The sequence below is a fragment of the Phragmites australis genome, chromosome 1 (genome assembly GCF_958298935.1).
Source record: "Phragmites australis chromosome 1, lpPhrAust1.1, whole genome shotgun sequence".
Classification (NCBI taxonomy): Eukaryota; Viridiplantae; Streptophyta; class Magnoliopsida; order Poales; family Poaceae; genus Phragmites; species Phragmites australis.
The window spans coordinates 458956-475150 of NC_084921.1; the positions used below are offsets into that span (position 1 = coordinate 458956).

General features: G+C 42.1%; 3 protein-coding genes across 3 annotated transcripts; all 3 read right to left on the reverse strand.

Moving 5' to 3' along the window:
- Nucleotides 1–1705: 1705 nt before the first annotated feature.
- On the reverse strand, nt 1706–3104 carry LOC133923510 (transcription factor HY5-like). Its single transcript, XM_062369100.1, has 3 exons — nt 2731–3104; nt 2204–2568; nt 1706–2101 (listed from the first exon to the last, which is right to left on the reverse strand). The coding sequence occupies exons 1-3, from the start codon at nt 2846–2848 to the stop codon at nt 1994–1996; spliced, it is 591 nt and encodes a 196-aa protein (XP_062225084.1). The 5' UTR covers nt 2849–3104; the 3' UTR covers nt 1706–1993.
- Nucleotides 3105–7568: 4464 nt separating this feature from the next.
- On the reverse strand, nt 7569–7934 carry LOC133922433 (uncharacterized protein At1g15400-like). Its single transcript, XM_062367777.1, has one exon. It carries the CDS (start codon nt 7932–7934, stop codon nt 7569–7571), a length of 366 nt encoding a protein of 121 aa, XP_062223761.1.
- A 1560-nt stretch (nt 7935–9494) lies between these two features.
- Nucleotides 9495–13976, reverse strand: LOC133924346 (NADH-cytochrome b5 reductase-like protein). Its single transcript, XM_062370231.1, has 13 exons — nt 13755–13976; nt 13581–13620; nt 12757–12832; nt 12387–12446; nt 11878–11928; nt 11615–11669; nt 11345–11415; nt 11218–11269; nt 10962–11039; nt 10598–10687; nt 10408–10521; nt 10133–10201; nt 9495–9791 (listed from the first exon to the last, which is right to left on the reverse strand). Exons 1-13 carry the CDS (start codon nt 13875–13877, stop codon nt 9735–9737), a joined length of 936 nt encoding a protein of 311 aa, XP_062226215.1. The 5' UTR covers nt 13878–13976; the 3' UTR covers nt 9495–9734.
- Between the last annotated feature and the right edge of the window lie 2219 nt (nt 13977–16195).

Here is a 16195-nt window from a genome sequence, read left to right on the forward strand (position 1 = left end):
CGATAACGAGACACTAAATAATACGTTGAATATAGATACTAAATTTGTAAATATGATAACATGTTATCTATTTTAGTAAATACGTTTATATATGTTGTCTAATTTTGGATTTTTTTACCTAATTTACTGTAGAGTCGATTTGTACTATTCATCAGTTTTTTATCCGATGACTCGAGTGGCCTTAATGCATTACACCGTAGGTTGACAACTGCGAAGAGGATCCGATGACTCGAGTAGCCTTAATGCATTACACCGTAGGTTGACAACTGCAGAGAGGATCCGATCCGACTTGAGGGCAGGGGTATTTTAATTTTTTGCTATTTTTATGAGGTGAGTGGTAACAAATTTGACATCCTAATCTACATTCAGTGACTTAGGTGGTCCCACATATCAGTGAGAGATCGAATTAACACATAATAAAAGTGACAAATAGTTAAATAATCGGGGGCGTGGGGGCGGCAATGTCTTGCACCACAAGAGCCAAGACGCGCGTAGCAGCCGCCTTTGACCGCCACCACGCGCGGCGACGTGTCGCCTACATAAGCCCTCGCCTATCCTATCCTGCGCCTCGATACTGACCTGAGCCACACATCGACAGATGCCCGCGGCCACGACTGCGCCGCCTTACACGACGGCGATGTCAGCGACACCGGCGGGCGTGGGACCCCTCGTCTTTTTCCTGCAACATCTCTTCCTCCACAGTGCGGGCACCGTGGCCCACGTCCTCCTCGCGCTCGCCGTCGCGGGGCGCATGCTGTTCCGACGATGCCGCCTCTCCAGCGTAGGCCGCGCCAAGAATAAGGAGGTGCGGGGAGGCGCCTACCACGGCGGCGGAGGCGGGTTCCAGTGCCATGGGCTCGTGGTCTCCACCACATGGGCTTTGGCGGCTGCCGAGGTCCTGCTCATCGCGTATTCATGCTACCTGGGTGTTGGCGCCGGGTGGTCGCTCAACGCATTCACAGACCTCGTGGACGCGGTCACGACTGCTACTCGCGGCATACCTGCAGTTCGACTTCGCGCGACAGCGTGAGGAGCAGTTCCCCGCCCCTCTCAGGCTCTGGTGGGCGCTCTTCCTGCTACAACGAGTGGCTATATACCACTTGCCCTGTCGGTCTGTGTCATCGCTCCCACACGCGCGCCATTCTTATCACCTGGTCTGCCAGATCCCGTCCTCACGCGTCGTCTATGTTCTTGCAAAACCTACTGTCACGTCTTGTTAGATCATCCCGTAGTGTTTAATACTACAAGACGAAGCACGATAAGCCTGTATCGACTACACCCAGGTCTGCCCGGAAGGATGTCCTGGGTAGGACTCAAGTACGTAATAAAATTAGACTCATTAGTTATATACTTGCCCCGCGATCAGAGAAAACTAATCGTGGGGTTTCTTTCTGAGACCTTGGAATTGATCGAAGAAACTGGTTGCATGGTCGTTGGCTGGACGCACCGAAGGATCATGCTCCTGCCCAATCATAACATGTAGAAAATGCCAATATTTAACCGTTGTAAATCCTTTTTCAGAGGACCTTATTATTCTTTACACCGATAAGCTTATTTGAGCTTTAACTTTGCATTCATTTATACCAATATATCCACTCATCAGTGTTATAAAATTTTATTCATTCGAGTAACCAATTATCTCAACTTTTATATCTACTTATACGATCTCAGATTCTATTACCAAATAAAAATTTAACTCAACCTATCCAAACAAATACATCAATCAAAATACTCTTTTAAATATGATCCTACTCAATATATTCCCGCTTATACCATTCAGCTCTACAATACCTCTTCCGGGAACAAAGACACTCTACTAGTAGTACCACAACAGACAGGCCTGCGCTAAGCCGACGAACTAAGGCACAGTAGGAAAGGGGTAGGGAAAAAGGAGATAAAGAAAACGTCATCTGCAACAGCAACAAGCAAACAATGTCCTAGCATAACGATGGTCAGATCAGACGAATAGTTCAGCTCCTAGCACACACCAGCATCAGCTCTTGGCGAAGTGGTGCTTCTTGCCGCCGTCTCCCCCCTTGCTGCTGCTGCCGCCGCCGCCGCCGCCTCTCTTGCTCGCGTGCGCCGTCGTGTTCTTGAGTATCTGCGAGGCATCAGGGGTTCAGGGTTCAGAACAGCAGCAAGAAGAATTTTCTCATCGGATCGCGATGAAAAGTGAAACCAAAGAATCGAAGCGATTCCGCACCTGGCGGAGCGTGTTGTTCTCGTTCTGGAGCGTGGAGACCCTCTGCTCGAGCTCGGCATTGCGGACCTCGAGGTCCTTGGCCTTCGCCTCCAGCTCCGTCAGGTACGCCTTCTTACGCTCCCGTGCCTGCTGCGCCGACACGCGGTTTCGCAGCAGCCGCTTCAGCCGGTTCTGCTCCTTGTCCCCCGCGGTGCGACCGCGCTTCTTCCCCGCCGCAGGTGGCTGCCCCTGAGCCCCTCCGGTCGCCGCCTGCTGCCCCAGCTTGCCGTCCTCCTTGGTCCGCTCGTCCGCACCCGCCCCCGACGATGCCGACGCGCCGCTGCCTATCTCTGGCACCCGCCGTATCTCCTCGTCGCTCTCCACCCCTGCCACCGCACAAACACATGCACGAATCAATTCAATCTGCAGAATTTAGCGGCAAAAGGAGCAAAAAATCTCAGTTTCTGAGGGCGTGGCGCCTCTTTGTGAAAAAAAAAGGAGCAAAAAAATCCAGGAGGCTGATGGATGGGCGCGAGCGCGACACCTACCTCCTTCCCTGAGGTTGTTGGGAGCGGAGCTGGAGGAGCGCTCGCTGCTGGAGGGAAGCGAGCTCGTGGTGCTCGTCTTTGCCTGCTGCTTCTCCTGCTCCTGCTCCTGCGCCGCCATCCTCCTCTTCCTCCTCCTCTCTCTCTCTCCTCCAAGAACAGATCAAGATCTCCTTCCTCCCACTACCAGTCCTCCTCAGACTCCGCCTCCTTAACAAAAATCAAATCTTTGGGCACACAAGAAGGGACAAGGAACAAGAGGGGGAGGAATAGGATAAAAGCAGATGCAGATCAGATGAGAGAGGGAGGGAGGAGGGAGAGGAGAGAGAAAGAGTCGGTGTGCGGAACGAGGAGAACAGGAGGGAGGAGAAAAATGGAGGTCGGTGGGGTTGGGGGGTTTTGGATGAGACGCGATCCCCGCCGTGCACGGCACCGCCATCCTACGGCTGTGACGACGGAAGCGTGGCGTCTTGCCGCACCATGCACGCCTCCACCGCATCTGACGGCGACATCTCGAACGCGTAGCTGCGTGCCCATCCCTCCGATCAAACCCACTTGTCACTTCCAATCACGCATGCCTTTTTCTTCTCACTGACTGAAGTAGGGACTAAAATTCTGTTTGGTTGGCCCTTAACTCTGTCATAATTCCTTAAAAAAACAATGTCATAATTCAATTAGGGAAATTTACACATACCAACAAAGTGGCACGAGTAAAATTGGCGCCACAACGATAACAAACTTAGCAGAGAAACTAAGTCTTGTTGCGTAATAGTTCATTGTGTGTCTAAGGTCTAGCGTTGTGGCAATACCAAGCTTTAAACTTTTTCTAAAAAAATGCCAGACTTTAAAACAAACAACCTCTAATCCTCAAGCACAAACTGTCAATAATATCATTTGTACAGATAAAATACGAAGAGAAAAAAGCGAAAACCCATAGAGAATATTTTTAAGATGATGCCCCAAGATGTACACCAATTATAAGGGTGACAACTATGCTACATAATGTATTCCTCTAAAAAAGAATAAGAAATGGAATAATCTACCGACACTGTGGTGATCATGTCCACTGGCTACCTACATCGACCATGCGTGTTCTCATTCCCCTATTTTCTATTTTTTGGAAGGAAGTATGAAACATGTGACATCCAAGTATCATTCGTCATGGGTGGCGGTTTGATAACAGGCCATGTGACTCTTGAAATTTTAATAATCATATATGTTTTTTTATTTTTTAAGATGCTCGCATATCGCAGCAAATTGTAATAGTGAACTAGCTTAGGTGCACTAAATGGTGTGGAGACCGAAAACAATGTTTCTATATAAACAAACATCAGTCATACGCATAGCACCAATTAGAGTAAAGTGTTCTTAATTGAGAGTATTAGTGCATTACTTAACACAGGTTCCTTTGTACCCAAACAACAATTAGGATGTTCCCGAGAGTTACTAATGGCGGCCTTTTCAGTTGGTTGGAAGATACTTGTCTTAATCATGTGAAAGCAACTTAGTACTTTTAATTGTCTGACATCATGGTTAGAGTGCAGTCCCATAGCAGTCATAAATCCATTCGAAGATGCCCAAATTAATACTATATTAACATACAAAAAGGTGTATAGAGCTACAAAGCTATTGAAGACTTAACCAACCTGCAGATCCATTCATATGCTGACTTCATTTGCTGTTGAGGGTAGTATATAAAATCCAAAATAGAAAAAATGTATTAAGCATGCTCCAAACCAAGGATTGCAGGATGGCTGGCAGTCTAATGAAGTCAATACAAAATAAAGCAATAAAAAATGTAACTCTTTTCAGTCCAGAACAACGAAAGGGCAATAGGAGGAGATCTAGCAAACTAAAAGCAGAGTCAAAATCTGTTTTGCAGGTAACTCCAGCATGATAACTACTCCCTCCGATTGCAAATGTAGGTTGTTTTAGATTTGTACACAAGGATTAAGAAAGTAGATCAAATGATCTTGATACCCTTTATTTATTCTGCATTAAAAAAATAACTTATTCATTTGTGAGAGTAGTAATATTTATTAAACAAGAGTAAGATGGGAATAAAATAGAGAAAAATGTATAAAAGTTCGAGAATAACTTATATTTAGAGAATAGTTGAGAAGGCTAAAACGACATACATTTACAAATAGAGAAAGTATTAAGTAAAAATGGTTCACAAAGATACCCATGGTAGTACTTTAGTGGTTAAAGAACACAAAGATGAGCCAGGAAAGTACACATCACAAGCCCTTTCTCAGTTTCTAACCGGAAGAAAAGTTGCAATATTGCAATAAACATGCGCAACGAAAAGAAATATGCATATGAGACACACTTTTTAGCGAAAAAGGAACTAAAAGATCTATAAAATAAAATTATATATAAGGAAAAAAAGATGGATGTGTGGAGATCCTGCTTGACCTTTTAAGCAATTACTGACCACATTAAGTGCCAGAAAACTCGTGAATATGCAGGAAGGTCAACAGCTGGTTGCATGTTCCGAAAGAGGATAGTGACAGGGACTTTACAAAAAAGCAACATAACTTTATGTAATCTAATTATCCTATTTGTTCGACATGTAAAATATATTGCTTGAGCATAAACAGTATGGAGAGCAGAAAAAATCATGTAGAGGACAAACAGAATCTCTAAGTTTTTGTTAAATCAACTTCAGACGAAAAGGCCGTCACGATTCTAGAATTAGCTGCAGTGTCAATACAACTCAAAACTTGAACTCAGCATAATTGCCTGGTGCTACTCTCACATGTTTTCAGAATTACCATCCAATTGTGCTTTCTACGAGTAATCTCATGAAGTATTGCTACTAGCCATTTCATTTTCCTGGTGATAATATGAGAAAATCGATGTACCTAGACATACATGACAGGCAGGACTGAACTACTGCCCTCATCAGAGTTCTGGTTCCTCTGCTGCAGGTGAGGAACGTATTTAGTTGACCACATTAGCTAGTTTATTATAGAATTATCCAAAGTAACCCCGAAACAAACATATTTTGTTACCAGAAAGGAAATGCCTATACTAGGATATAGCCCATTCGTCCTGGAACCAGGGGTAAAGTGCATCAGGCCAACTTGTCCACTGAAAACCACTAAGGGATAACTTTATTTGTGGAAATCCCATTCATACTCTTCAATCGTGTGCACATACTCTTCTACTATTTCATTTCAAGTCTGCATGAGACAAACCATACGCACGACTTTCAAGAGTTCCATAGCTACGCCGAGAGAGAGAAAAAAAAAGAAAGACACTGAAGAATAGCCAGGCATACAAAACAAAACTGCACTGTAACCAGCGTTGTTCAATGTATAAATAATACTGTAATCAGTGGCGGACCTATATCGGCACATGGGTATGCAATTGCATACCTAATTTTTTTTGGAAAAAATCGATTATATGTAGTATATATTAGATATACGTGTAGTACACAGTTAATTAGATCTAAAACTCAGAACATTAGTTTTCTATCAGGCGTCCACTGTCGGCTCATCTTCACTTCCGCATGCTCCCATCTGTCTATGGCTCACACACGAATGCATCTAGTCACCAACCAGTTTAATTACCCTTCGTTAATTCGCTTCCTTGTAATCTTGCATACCCAGCTAGAAATACTGGTCCGCCACTGACTGTAATAGCAATACCAGGTGCTTGTGCTACTTACACGCATCTGAACACCGAAAGACAAGAAGACCAGATCGAAGATACTATGGGCAATAGACTTCAGGTTGCTTTTCCGAAGAAATCATTCCAATCATTGACTAGGCAATAATTGAAACAGCCAAACTACCAAGCAGCACATCCAATGCCAGCCTCCTTGACAATCAACCGGTGAATATCCTAATGTACCCACTGAGTATTTTTTTTTTTCTACCAGGCCCCTTACCCGGGGTCTGCATTTGAGGCTAAATCGGGATGTTTGAAACCCGGGAACCGAACCCAGGTGAGCTCGGCCATATCCGTGTGACTTGCTACCGAGCTCTGTACTCGTTCGTCCCACTAAGTATTCTCATTTCTCACAGTGTTCTATGATAGTTCTCATCCTAGAAACCTGGTTTTAACTAATAAAGGGAAATTCATTGACTGATCGGGAAAACATTCAAGATGTCCTTAAAAATCGATCAAGATCATGAGATTGATTTCTATCAAAAAGGAAGGGATGTTGCAGCATATCTGGCAAAGATAGACGCTTCTTTTACACCTACTCTTGAATGGTTCCTGAGGGGGCATAAATGTATAAAATTCAGAACGACTTAGAAAGTCGATACAAGGTCAAACAAGAGAATTGTGTTCATATACAAGAGCATAGACACAAGATCGAACAAGAGCATCATGTTCATGTACAAGGCATAGGCACAATATCAAACAAGAGCGTCATATTCATGTACAAGGGTGTATCTGTGTATACATATATACAATATGCTACAAAGAGATGTACATACTCTATCATGAACAGGGTGGAAGAGGCGGTCATTCGAGAATACAGTTTCTGGGTCGAACTGCAAGAGGTAGAGCGATAGAGGAAAATATAGGAGGTAGATCGATAGAGGAAAATATAGGAGGAAGAAACACACGAACTTGTCTAAACTACACACGACCATATCTCATATCTAGCATTCATATACGACGGACTTGAACTTTGCAGGCTCAAGAAAACCGGAAGTCCTGTCCCCAGCTCCCCATATAGTTTTGTTTCGAGGAAAATACAAATGGGAAACACCGGCATCGAGCAGACTCGAACGCGGTGACATGGGCACAACAACGCACACTGACTAACTGCGCTAGGCGCAGCTTCAGCTCCCCATATAGTTGGAAAGATATACAGCACCCTAGTACCTTCTGGGCTTAGATGGCTCTGAAGCTCCTGCCTTCCTGAAAATTCCACAGAAGATGCAACCAGGAACTTTGGGTGAAGGTGGGTCTAGAGCTGGGGGTACACGTCGAGTATGGAAGCCCTGGTTGTTGTTGTTCCACCGGCTGTGATCCACGCCATCGTTGCGCCTGCGCTGCAGCCCAATAGACCCAACACTACGGGAGTGCCTTAGCTCCTTGAACTCCACGGCTTCATCCTCTGGTTCCCCTGAGGTCCTTTGGTCCCTCTGGTTGCTATCCCCTGACATGAGCATCTCATCCCAGACCAAGCCTGATGAACCAGACCTCCTGAATGTCTGTGAAGATCTCTGCAGCCCTGCCATCTTCCTCACTCTGTGGTTTGTGTCTAAGGAGTAGTATGGTGTACAATGAGGACCGAGGGAGAAAGAGAATTGTTTGGCCTTACTAAGTAGCATGCATATCCATAGATGTGAAATATGGCAAATTGCAGGGATAGGGGTCCGATGATCGTGACGGGCAAATATGTGTATGGATTAGGAAGGCAGAAGGCCTGTCTGCACTCTGAATTGACATCAAGCAATGAGTTAAACCAAGACAAACCATCATCTATCTTCTTAAACTAGTTGAGCTGCACCAGGATTTTGGTTCTTATCTATTTAAGTGATGACGAAAGATGAGCGCAATGAATAAACCCTATGCAGAACTGGACCGATCTTGACTTGCATATACCAAAATTCTCATTGAGCATGGCCATCAAGACCGCTGCAGCCATCCACATTAGCAGTTCTGCATATCAGTCACCTCACCGATCGATTAGTCAAATACGAATCACAGTAAGCGTCGGCATATGCCCCAGTCGCTGCCATGTTCGGCGCCTGTGCCCCAGTCGCCCTCGCCGCCTCGCGTCAGTGCCCCAATCGCCCTTGCTGCCTCGGCCCGTCGCCCATCAGCCCGTGCTCCAGTCGCCTTATGCCCCCATCGGCCGCTGCTCCCCTCCCGACCAGTTGCCTCCCAGCCGCCGTCAGATCCCAACCGCTGCCTCTTACACTCGAATACGGGTGTGGGTAACCTGTCGGGTACGAGTATGGGTAAAAATTATACATATGTGTGGGTATAGGTATTATAGCGATTGTGTTTGTTTGATACGGGTACATGTATAGATTGCTATTACCTGACAGGTCTAGACCTCTTGCCATCCCGATGAGGCAGGGCCAACAATTACCAAGGTATGCACAGTTTATGGTGAGGTTAGGGGAATGGGGTTTGCTGTCACACCGTTTTCAAGAAAGGCAAGTGTGGTGAGGACAAGGAAGTGGACACGTGTGGTGGCCACAATGCTTCTCCCCTCCTCATCTTCTATTGCCGCCACCGCCCCACCCGCCCCCCTCCCCCACACCAGGCAAGAGGAGTTGGATATAATATTACCTACAAACGAACACGGATGTCTAATCTGACTCTGATTCGAGTATCATCTTAACTAGACAAATCTATCTCTCTCCCTTCCTCATTTCGATGATTGCGTCAAAACGTTTGGTACCAGTAGCAACTTCACATACAGCAATGTCGCCATGTCGGGCAGCAGCATCCTCTCGACGAGAATACGAAGCAGATCAACCTTATTTAGGCTCCGTTTTGCATTAGATGGATTATGGTAATCTGGTTCAATACAGCTAGTAAAATTTAGCGTTTGGCTAACTGCCTTTTCTTTTTCTTTTTCTTTTCTAAATAATGTCGTAAACAACGTTTATTAAAAGAAAGTGGTTGAATTTGAATGCGAGAGAAACAACAATCGATAAGCAGAATTTGTTAACTCGATCAGATTTGCCAAACAAACAACTAGATTTTTCATAACTTTCTTTTGCAGTAGATTCATAGACAAACACCTGGGCAACACAGCAAACCAATCGCAAATTGACACTTACTGGTCCTCATCAAACATGTTATAAATGGCCAGAACACCCGGCGTTGGATAACCAAACGTCGCAGGACTCCAGTTATTCAGGCACATGGAATGCAAGCACAAGGAATGCAGGCACATAACCAAACCTCGAGTTCTCAATGAACATTATTCAAGGGAAAAAGAGTCAGCGGCATAACAAAAGGTGTCTTATTTCTTGCCATGGCAGCAAGCATGTCAGCGTTCTACTGTCTTCATGATTCGCTCAGAATTTGTATACCATCTCCGCCGTGTACCCTAAATCTTTCAAAAGGCCAGAGAGCTGCACAGTGCAGGTAAACCAAAATGGATGAGCACATGAGCATGAAAGAAAAGCGCTATAAAAGGATAAGCAAGAGGTATGTTCGTGTTCGGTTGGCAATGTAAATCTAGTGCACAACCCAGTGCTTTAGTTCACTGGAATGCTCCCTGATAACTGAAGTGCAAATCTAGTGTACAATCCAGAGCTTTACTTCACTGGAATCCAGTGCTTTAAAAAAAAGGTATTAGTGTACTTTCCTGTTATCCTACTTCTACTGTCTTTCTCCAATTAAGAAACATTGAATTACTAGGTTTGTAACTTATTATCAGAAGGAATATGAATAACAAAATAATGGGCAATACCTCGCCCTGTAATCTATCCTTTGCCTTATCACCAGATATATGATTCATCATTCCTGGAGGACCACAAACCTGACCAAACAAATACCATGAGTGGACAAGGTTTCTAAGTAATCCAATATTAATAATGAAGTCAATGATATTCATAAATGAAGATAGTGTTGATTGAGATAATAAGCAAGCAAAAGAGGAACACAATTGATCATGAAAGTTTGTTAGAAACATAAACATTCAGCATAAGTGGATAACTCTACGCAGATATGTCATAAACCACTCACAAGAATCAGAGAATCCTCCCCTGGGCCTGGCAAACCCTTCAAAATCATGTCTTTTGATACAAAACCAACACCACCCCTCCAGTCACCAGATGGTTTATCAACTGTATAAAAAACCTGAAATTTTGCAACAATGTTACACTCAGAAATAATTTTATCCAGGTGCTGGTGGACAACTCACTGCAATACTAACCTTGAAATTTGGATAGCTACTGGCAAGTCTATCTAATTCCCTTTTCAGCAAGATATCATCTGGTGACACATTGGCATAAATTAAGGAAACCTAGATAAGAGTAATAAAAAAACCCATAAAAATACTATTAGAATACAAAAGAGGAAAATTAATCCAATGATGAAACTATTATTATTATTATTTGTGAACATTATATAAAAATAGAGACACCAATCTGCTCTGGTAGGATGCCTAACTGAGGCACACATTTACGAGAATAATGTTAAGAGTAAAACAATACTTTGTCAAAAGGATGCCGAAGCGTCACAGAGATGCATGGAAGAAGCAATGGGAAAAAGCTTCTGAATTTGTGATGACAACTTACCTGAGTGTTGTCATCAGGGTTTTTGAGGATAGCCCTGACAACCTGCAGCATTGGTGTTATACCAGTACCACCAGCAATCTGGTATCAAAGAAATGCACGTTATTAAACAGCTACAAAATGGTCACAGGGTTATTTTCTAATAGAGATATTAAACAGAGTTAAACCAAAGGCATGAATAAATATCATTGATCCAGATTTCTCCTTTCTGGGATAAATTCAAAAGCTAGTTCCTTGGGTCTAGTTGAGGCTGTCTTACCATGCCAATTTGTCTTTTCATATTTGGGCTATATCTGAGCTTTTCAATGGGCCTAACAAAAGAACAAAAGGGTTCAATGACATGAGGACATCTAGAGAAAGCCAATCAAATTTTCACGCCACTTCACCCTTTGACTTCAACAACATCTCCTGGCTTCAAATTTGAAAAATACTGACTCATTTTCCCATCAGGATAAACCTGCACAAAGTGCAATCAGAAAAGAGAAAACAGTGCAGAATTTATGCAGGCCATTGCCTATGAACAGAAATCAAATATGGCAGAGATCTCTTTTCTAGTATTTCCGATTCTGTTTTCAAGACAAACTTACACCAGAAGTCTGATGATTTACAGGAAAATAGAAGGTTCTGGAATTTAGACAATATTTTTTTGTGGGTACCTTGATTAATAGGTCAAAATATCCTTTAGAATCTGGATCGGAGATAGGTGTGTACCTGCAGAGAACAGGATAAAATACTAATTCAAATCTTATCGAAGAAAACGGGAGAGCAGCTTGCACGTCTGCTTCTTCCTTGCTTGTGCTAATGTCTTTCCAAGAACTCATGTAAGTTTCAGGAGGATGTTTAGGCAGATGGCATGTGAGATGGGCTATATCCACATTGGACTCCATCACACTTTGATTAATTTAGCATAGTGACTTACGGGCGAATAACAAATTTTCTTCTTCCCTCCACTTCCTCACCAATAGGAGCCCTACAATGAGTTCAATTACGTAGTCAGCACCCAGGAAAGAAATACATATAAATAACTAGCTCATAGCTCTCAGGAAACGAGGTACAAACAAAACAAATCATCCTTTTGGAAAATTAGAGAGGAGGAAGGCTCATCAGATTGGTTGCTAAAATGTACGCAAATGGTCTACAAGGCAGTCCAGCACTCTCTAGAGTCTAGACTATATATACTAAACTGCTAAAAAATTGCAGTGATAATGAACAGATAACAAAAAGCATCGTGTTTTTATTTACGTAATACAAACAAAGTCTTGCTTTGCGCAATGACAGTTATTATGTAGAACTTTGGCTTCAATCAAGATAATAAATATCATGGGCATATATATAGCAATTGAAAAATAAGCTTGATTTCATTTAAATTCGATAGAAAAGATTCTCCTAGTAAAGATATCTATGGCACCTAGCATGTGAAGGAGATACCTTGTGATGAGACATGAAGCAACATCAAGGCCCAGCTTAGTTGATGGGTCAAATGAAAACCTGCAAGGCCAATTACTAGCATAAGTCTCAGGTTAAGGCAAACAAACTTAATAAAATAAAATGATATGATTAAGATGATTATGAACTGGTCATCTTCATCAACGAAATTGATTTCGAAGTTGAAAAACACACAAAAACAAATGGTAAATGCAATAACCAATACTTACAAACATCGCACTGCAATACTACAGGAGATTACAAAATAATCCACTCAGTAAAGACATGACCGTCTATCCCATCAAACAACAAGAAAGTAAGAGAAAAACTTATTTCTGCAACTATGTTATCCAAGAGCTTCTGCAGTCATTACCTGAACAACTGTGAATTGTGGCTAACTGTGGCCTTCTCTTGGAGCTTGAACTCTAACCACTTGTCAGGGTTAAGTGCTGAGAAACAAGAGGATGATCACATAAGCTTAAGAAAAGCAAAAATGATACAGCGTGTGCTGAATTATCTAGATTTTCGGACCTGAGAAGTGAGAACTACTTCAAAAGATTTAAGAAAAAACTACAAATCTAACTCACAATATGGAATTAAGGTTCCCTCACTTTGAACATCGATGTATTGGTGGTAATAAGTAATTGTAGGCAACAATACCCCTTAAAGCAATATCTAGGATGCAAAGAAATTCACTTTGCAGCAACACAAATTGCCAGAGTAGGGTGAAACGTACAGACAAGTCCACGACAAAACTGTTAAACAGTTGTTCCCTTGTTGGCACTGGACTGCACCATTTATATAAGCTCATGTTAAAAAGTCTAAGTTCATCACTGACAGTGTTAGTTGATGCATTATTATCTGTTTCTCAAAAGAGGCCAATTATCCCTTTATTATTCAACAGTGGTATGCCTTGAGCAACGCATTAAGTCAATTAGTCATCGTTAATACAACAGCCACGGTTTATTTTTCAATTAGCTCTCAACTGCCGCATGTCCGTTTCAATCCCAACGAAATTCCTCCAGAAATCCTATGTACCAAACAATGTGGAAATCCGGGCAAACATCGATTGCAGCTCGCACAAGCACATGACAAATGGAGCATAATTTCATAACCAGATACATAAAAAACTTGACCAATCTACACATGCATGAAACCTATATCGGAGAAAAAATTGGAGGGTGGTCTGCAGCTCACCAACTTTATCGGCGGCTTCTTCGCCCTTCTCCAGGTGCGCCTGCAATCATCCGGCAGCGTGAGTCAAACAAAAAAGCGCATCACCTTCTCTATCAGCAGCAGCTAGGGCCTAGGGGCGGAGAAAACAAAACAGGGACACGAAATGGAGGCGATGAGTAGTTCTCAGTTTCGTACGACGGTGAGGGGCGACGAGGCGCAGAAGAGCGCGGCTCCACCGCAGGCGGCGGCGGCGGCGGCGGCCAGCGGCACGCGGCCGCGGTGACTCCCGGCGAGCCTACGCAGCAGCAGCGCCGCCATGGCGAGGGGATGAGAGGTCTTGCCGAGCGATCCGATCTGATGGGAGCGGAGGCTTTCCACACGCTGTCACGCACCGGCGTGGCTTCGGCTACCGATGGCCTGCTTACCAAATTAACTGGTGAGAGAGATTCTTACCGGATTCTATATATATTATTTATCTCATAATTTAATAGCTAGATTAGATAAGAGAGAAAATAGATACGTGTTACTATAGATGATAGTATCCTATACAATTTGTTTCTATAGTCTATAAGTTTTTTCCGGTCACAAAGTTTGCACAAAATATAAATTTAGTTCATTAGCATTTTCACGCTCGTCTACACAAACATTTTAACACTCGTCCATTGTTCATAGCTAGATACACTTAGTCTATACTAGGAATCGCAAAATCTAGTATAGTTTTTTTATATTTTGTGACTCCAAGTGTAGTTTTGTAAAATTTGTAATTCAGAGTGTACATGACAACATACTACTTATATCACTGTAGTAGGACAGGACGGCAAATATGAAACAAGTTTGTTTAGGTGTTAGACATGTCTTGAAGCTGTCAAATTAATTTGAGTTTCGTATCCGTGCAAACCCTAATAACATCATCCCAAACCCTAGGTCCCAACCTTCTACCCAGTCTCCCCTACCAACACAATCGTGATTAGAACTGTAAAAAAAGCTCGATGTTTACGAGCTACTCGAATTCGGCTCGCTAAAAGTTTGATTTGAGATCGACTCGTCTGAGATTCGAGCCTAGCTCAAAGCTCGCAAGTCTAAACGAGTCGAGCCGTGAGCCTCTTATCCTATTTAATAATTTATATGTTTGATTAAGAATAGAAAAGAAAATCTATTAATAATTTATTCGCTTGATTAAAAAAGAGAAGAAAATTAATGAATATTATCTATTAGCGAGTCTACTCGAACCTACTCGTGTCAAGCTTCAGTTGAACCGAGCTTAGAGGTTATCTCTAGGCTCGATTGGAAACTCAGACTTGCTCAAGCTCAGCTCAAATTTCCATCAAGCTCGAGCTTGCCATATCAGGCTCGCTCAAACTCGGCTCGTTGATAGTTCCTTTCTTTTTCTTTCATGGACTTCTAAATCTTAATAAGAGCACCAATCTTCTACCTTATCTTCCTGCCAACACAATTGCGTTGCCTTTTTCTACCCCACCACAATTGTCGCCGCCTCTTCCTCCACTCAAATCTCGCTGCTATTGTAGCGGCCCCTCAATTTTCTTCATGTGTCGTCAGTTCTTACCATGTTGGCTCTACTTGTGAATACCACTCCAATCTCCCTATCGCCCCAACTCTACTTCTCCTCTTTGCTCGCTAATTTTTTCTGGAGAAAATCTACGATTTGCCATCGAATAACTACTGATTCTACAATCCGCCATCGAATAAATTCTGTTTACTTCTATACCATCGAATAAATATTTCAGTTACTTATATTCCATCGGCTTCCGATACTACCCTCCGCTGCACTGTTCATGAACAGTACCCGTGAATAAAAAAAGTCACAAAAAATATGTCGATTTTTGTGCACGCTCTATAATTCATAATCAACCCGTTTTAACTGTATTCACCTAAAAATACTGTATAGAATTCAAACTAAAATTCTTCAAAATGTACTACTTTTGTAACTTCTTGCAATTTTTAAGCCTCATAAAAATTTACAAAAAATCTGAGAAAATTTACTAATATTCCTCTAATGTGATGTAATAATTTCTAAAATTATCTCTCGCAGTGAAAAAATTAGTTCTTTGTAATGCACAGTATTACAAAAGTAGCTCATTTTGAGAAATTTTAGTTTGAATTTTACATAGTATTTTTAGGTGAATACAGTTAAAATGGGTTGATTATGAATTATAGAGCGTGCATAAAAAGCGACATATTTTTTTGATCTTTTTTATTCTCGGGTACTGTTCATGAACTGTCAAAAAAAAATATGTCGATTTTTGTGCACGCTCTATAATTCATAATCAACCCATTTTAACTGTATTCACCTAAAAATACTGTGTAAAATTCAAACTAAAATTTCTCAAAATAAGCTACTTTTGTAATACTGTGCATTACAAAGAACTAATTTTTTCACCGCGGGAGATAATTTTAGAAATTATTACATCACATTAGAGGAATATTAGTAAATTTTCTCAGATTTTTTGTAAATTTTTATTAGGCTTAAAAATTGCAAGAAGTTACAAAAGTAGTACATTTTGAAGAATTTTAGTTTGAATTTTATACAGTATTTTTAGTGAATACAGTTAAAACGGGTTGATTATGAATTATAGAGCGTGCACAAAAATTGACATATTTTTTGTGATTTTTTTATT

Bases quoted from the DNA above. Each gene is read 5' to 3' on its own strand.
- LOC133923510 (XM_062369100.1), bottom strand. From the start codon at position 2,848: ATGGCGGCGCAGGAGCAGGAGCAGGAGAAGCAGCAGGCAAAGACGAGC. The intron at 2,569-2,730 runs GTAGGTGTCGCG...GTGCGGTGGCAG, and splicing joins CAACAACCTCAGGGAAGGAG to GGGTGGAGAGCGACGAGGAG. The intron at 2,102-2,203 runs GTGCGGAATCGC...GATGCCTCGCAG, and splicing joins AGAACAACACGCTCCGCCAG to ATACTCAAGAACACGACGGC.
- LOC133922433 (XM_062367777.1), bottom strand. From the start codon at position 7,934: ATGGCAGGGCTGCAGAGATCTTCACAGACATTCAGGAGGTCTGGTTCA.
- LOC133924346 (XM_062370231.1), bottom strand. From the start codon at position 13,877: ATGGCGGCGCTGCTGCTGCGTAGGCTCGCCGGGAGTCACCGCGGCCGC. The intron at 11,040-11,217 runs GTAAGACAGCCT...CTTTGATACCAG, and splicing joins TGAAAAGACAAATTGGCATG to ATTGCTGGTGGTACTGGTAT. The intron at 10,202-10,407 runs GTGAGTGGTTTA...TTGTTTGGTCAG, and splicing joins GGGAGGATTCTCTGATTCTT to GTTTGTGGTCCTCCAGGAAT.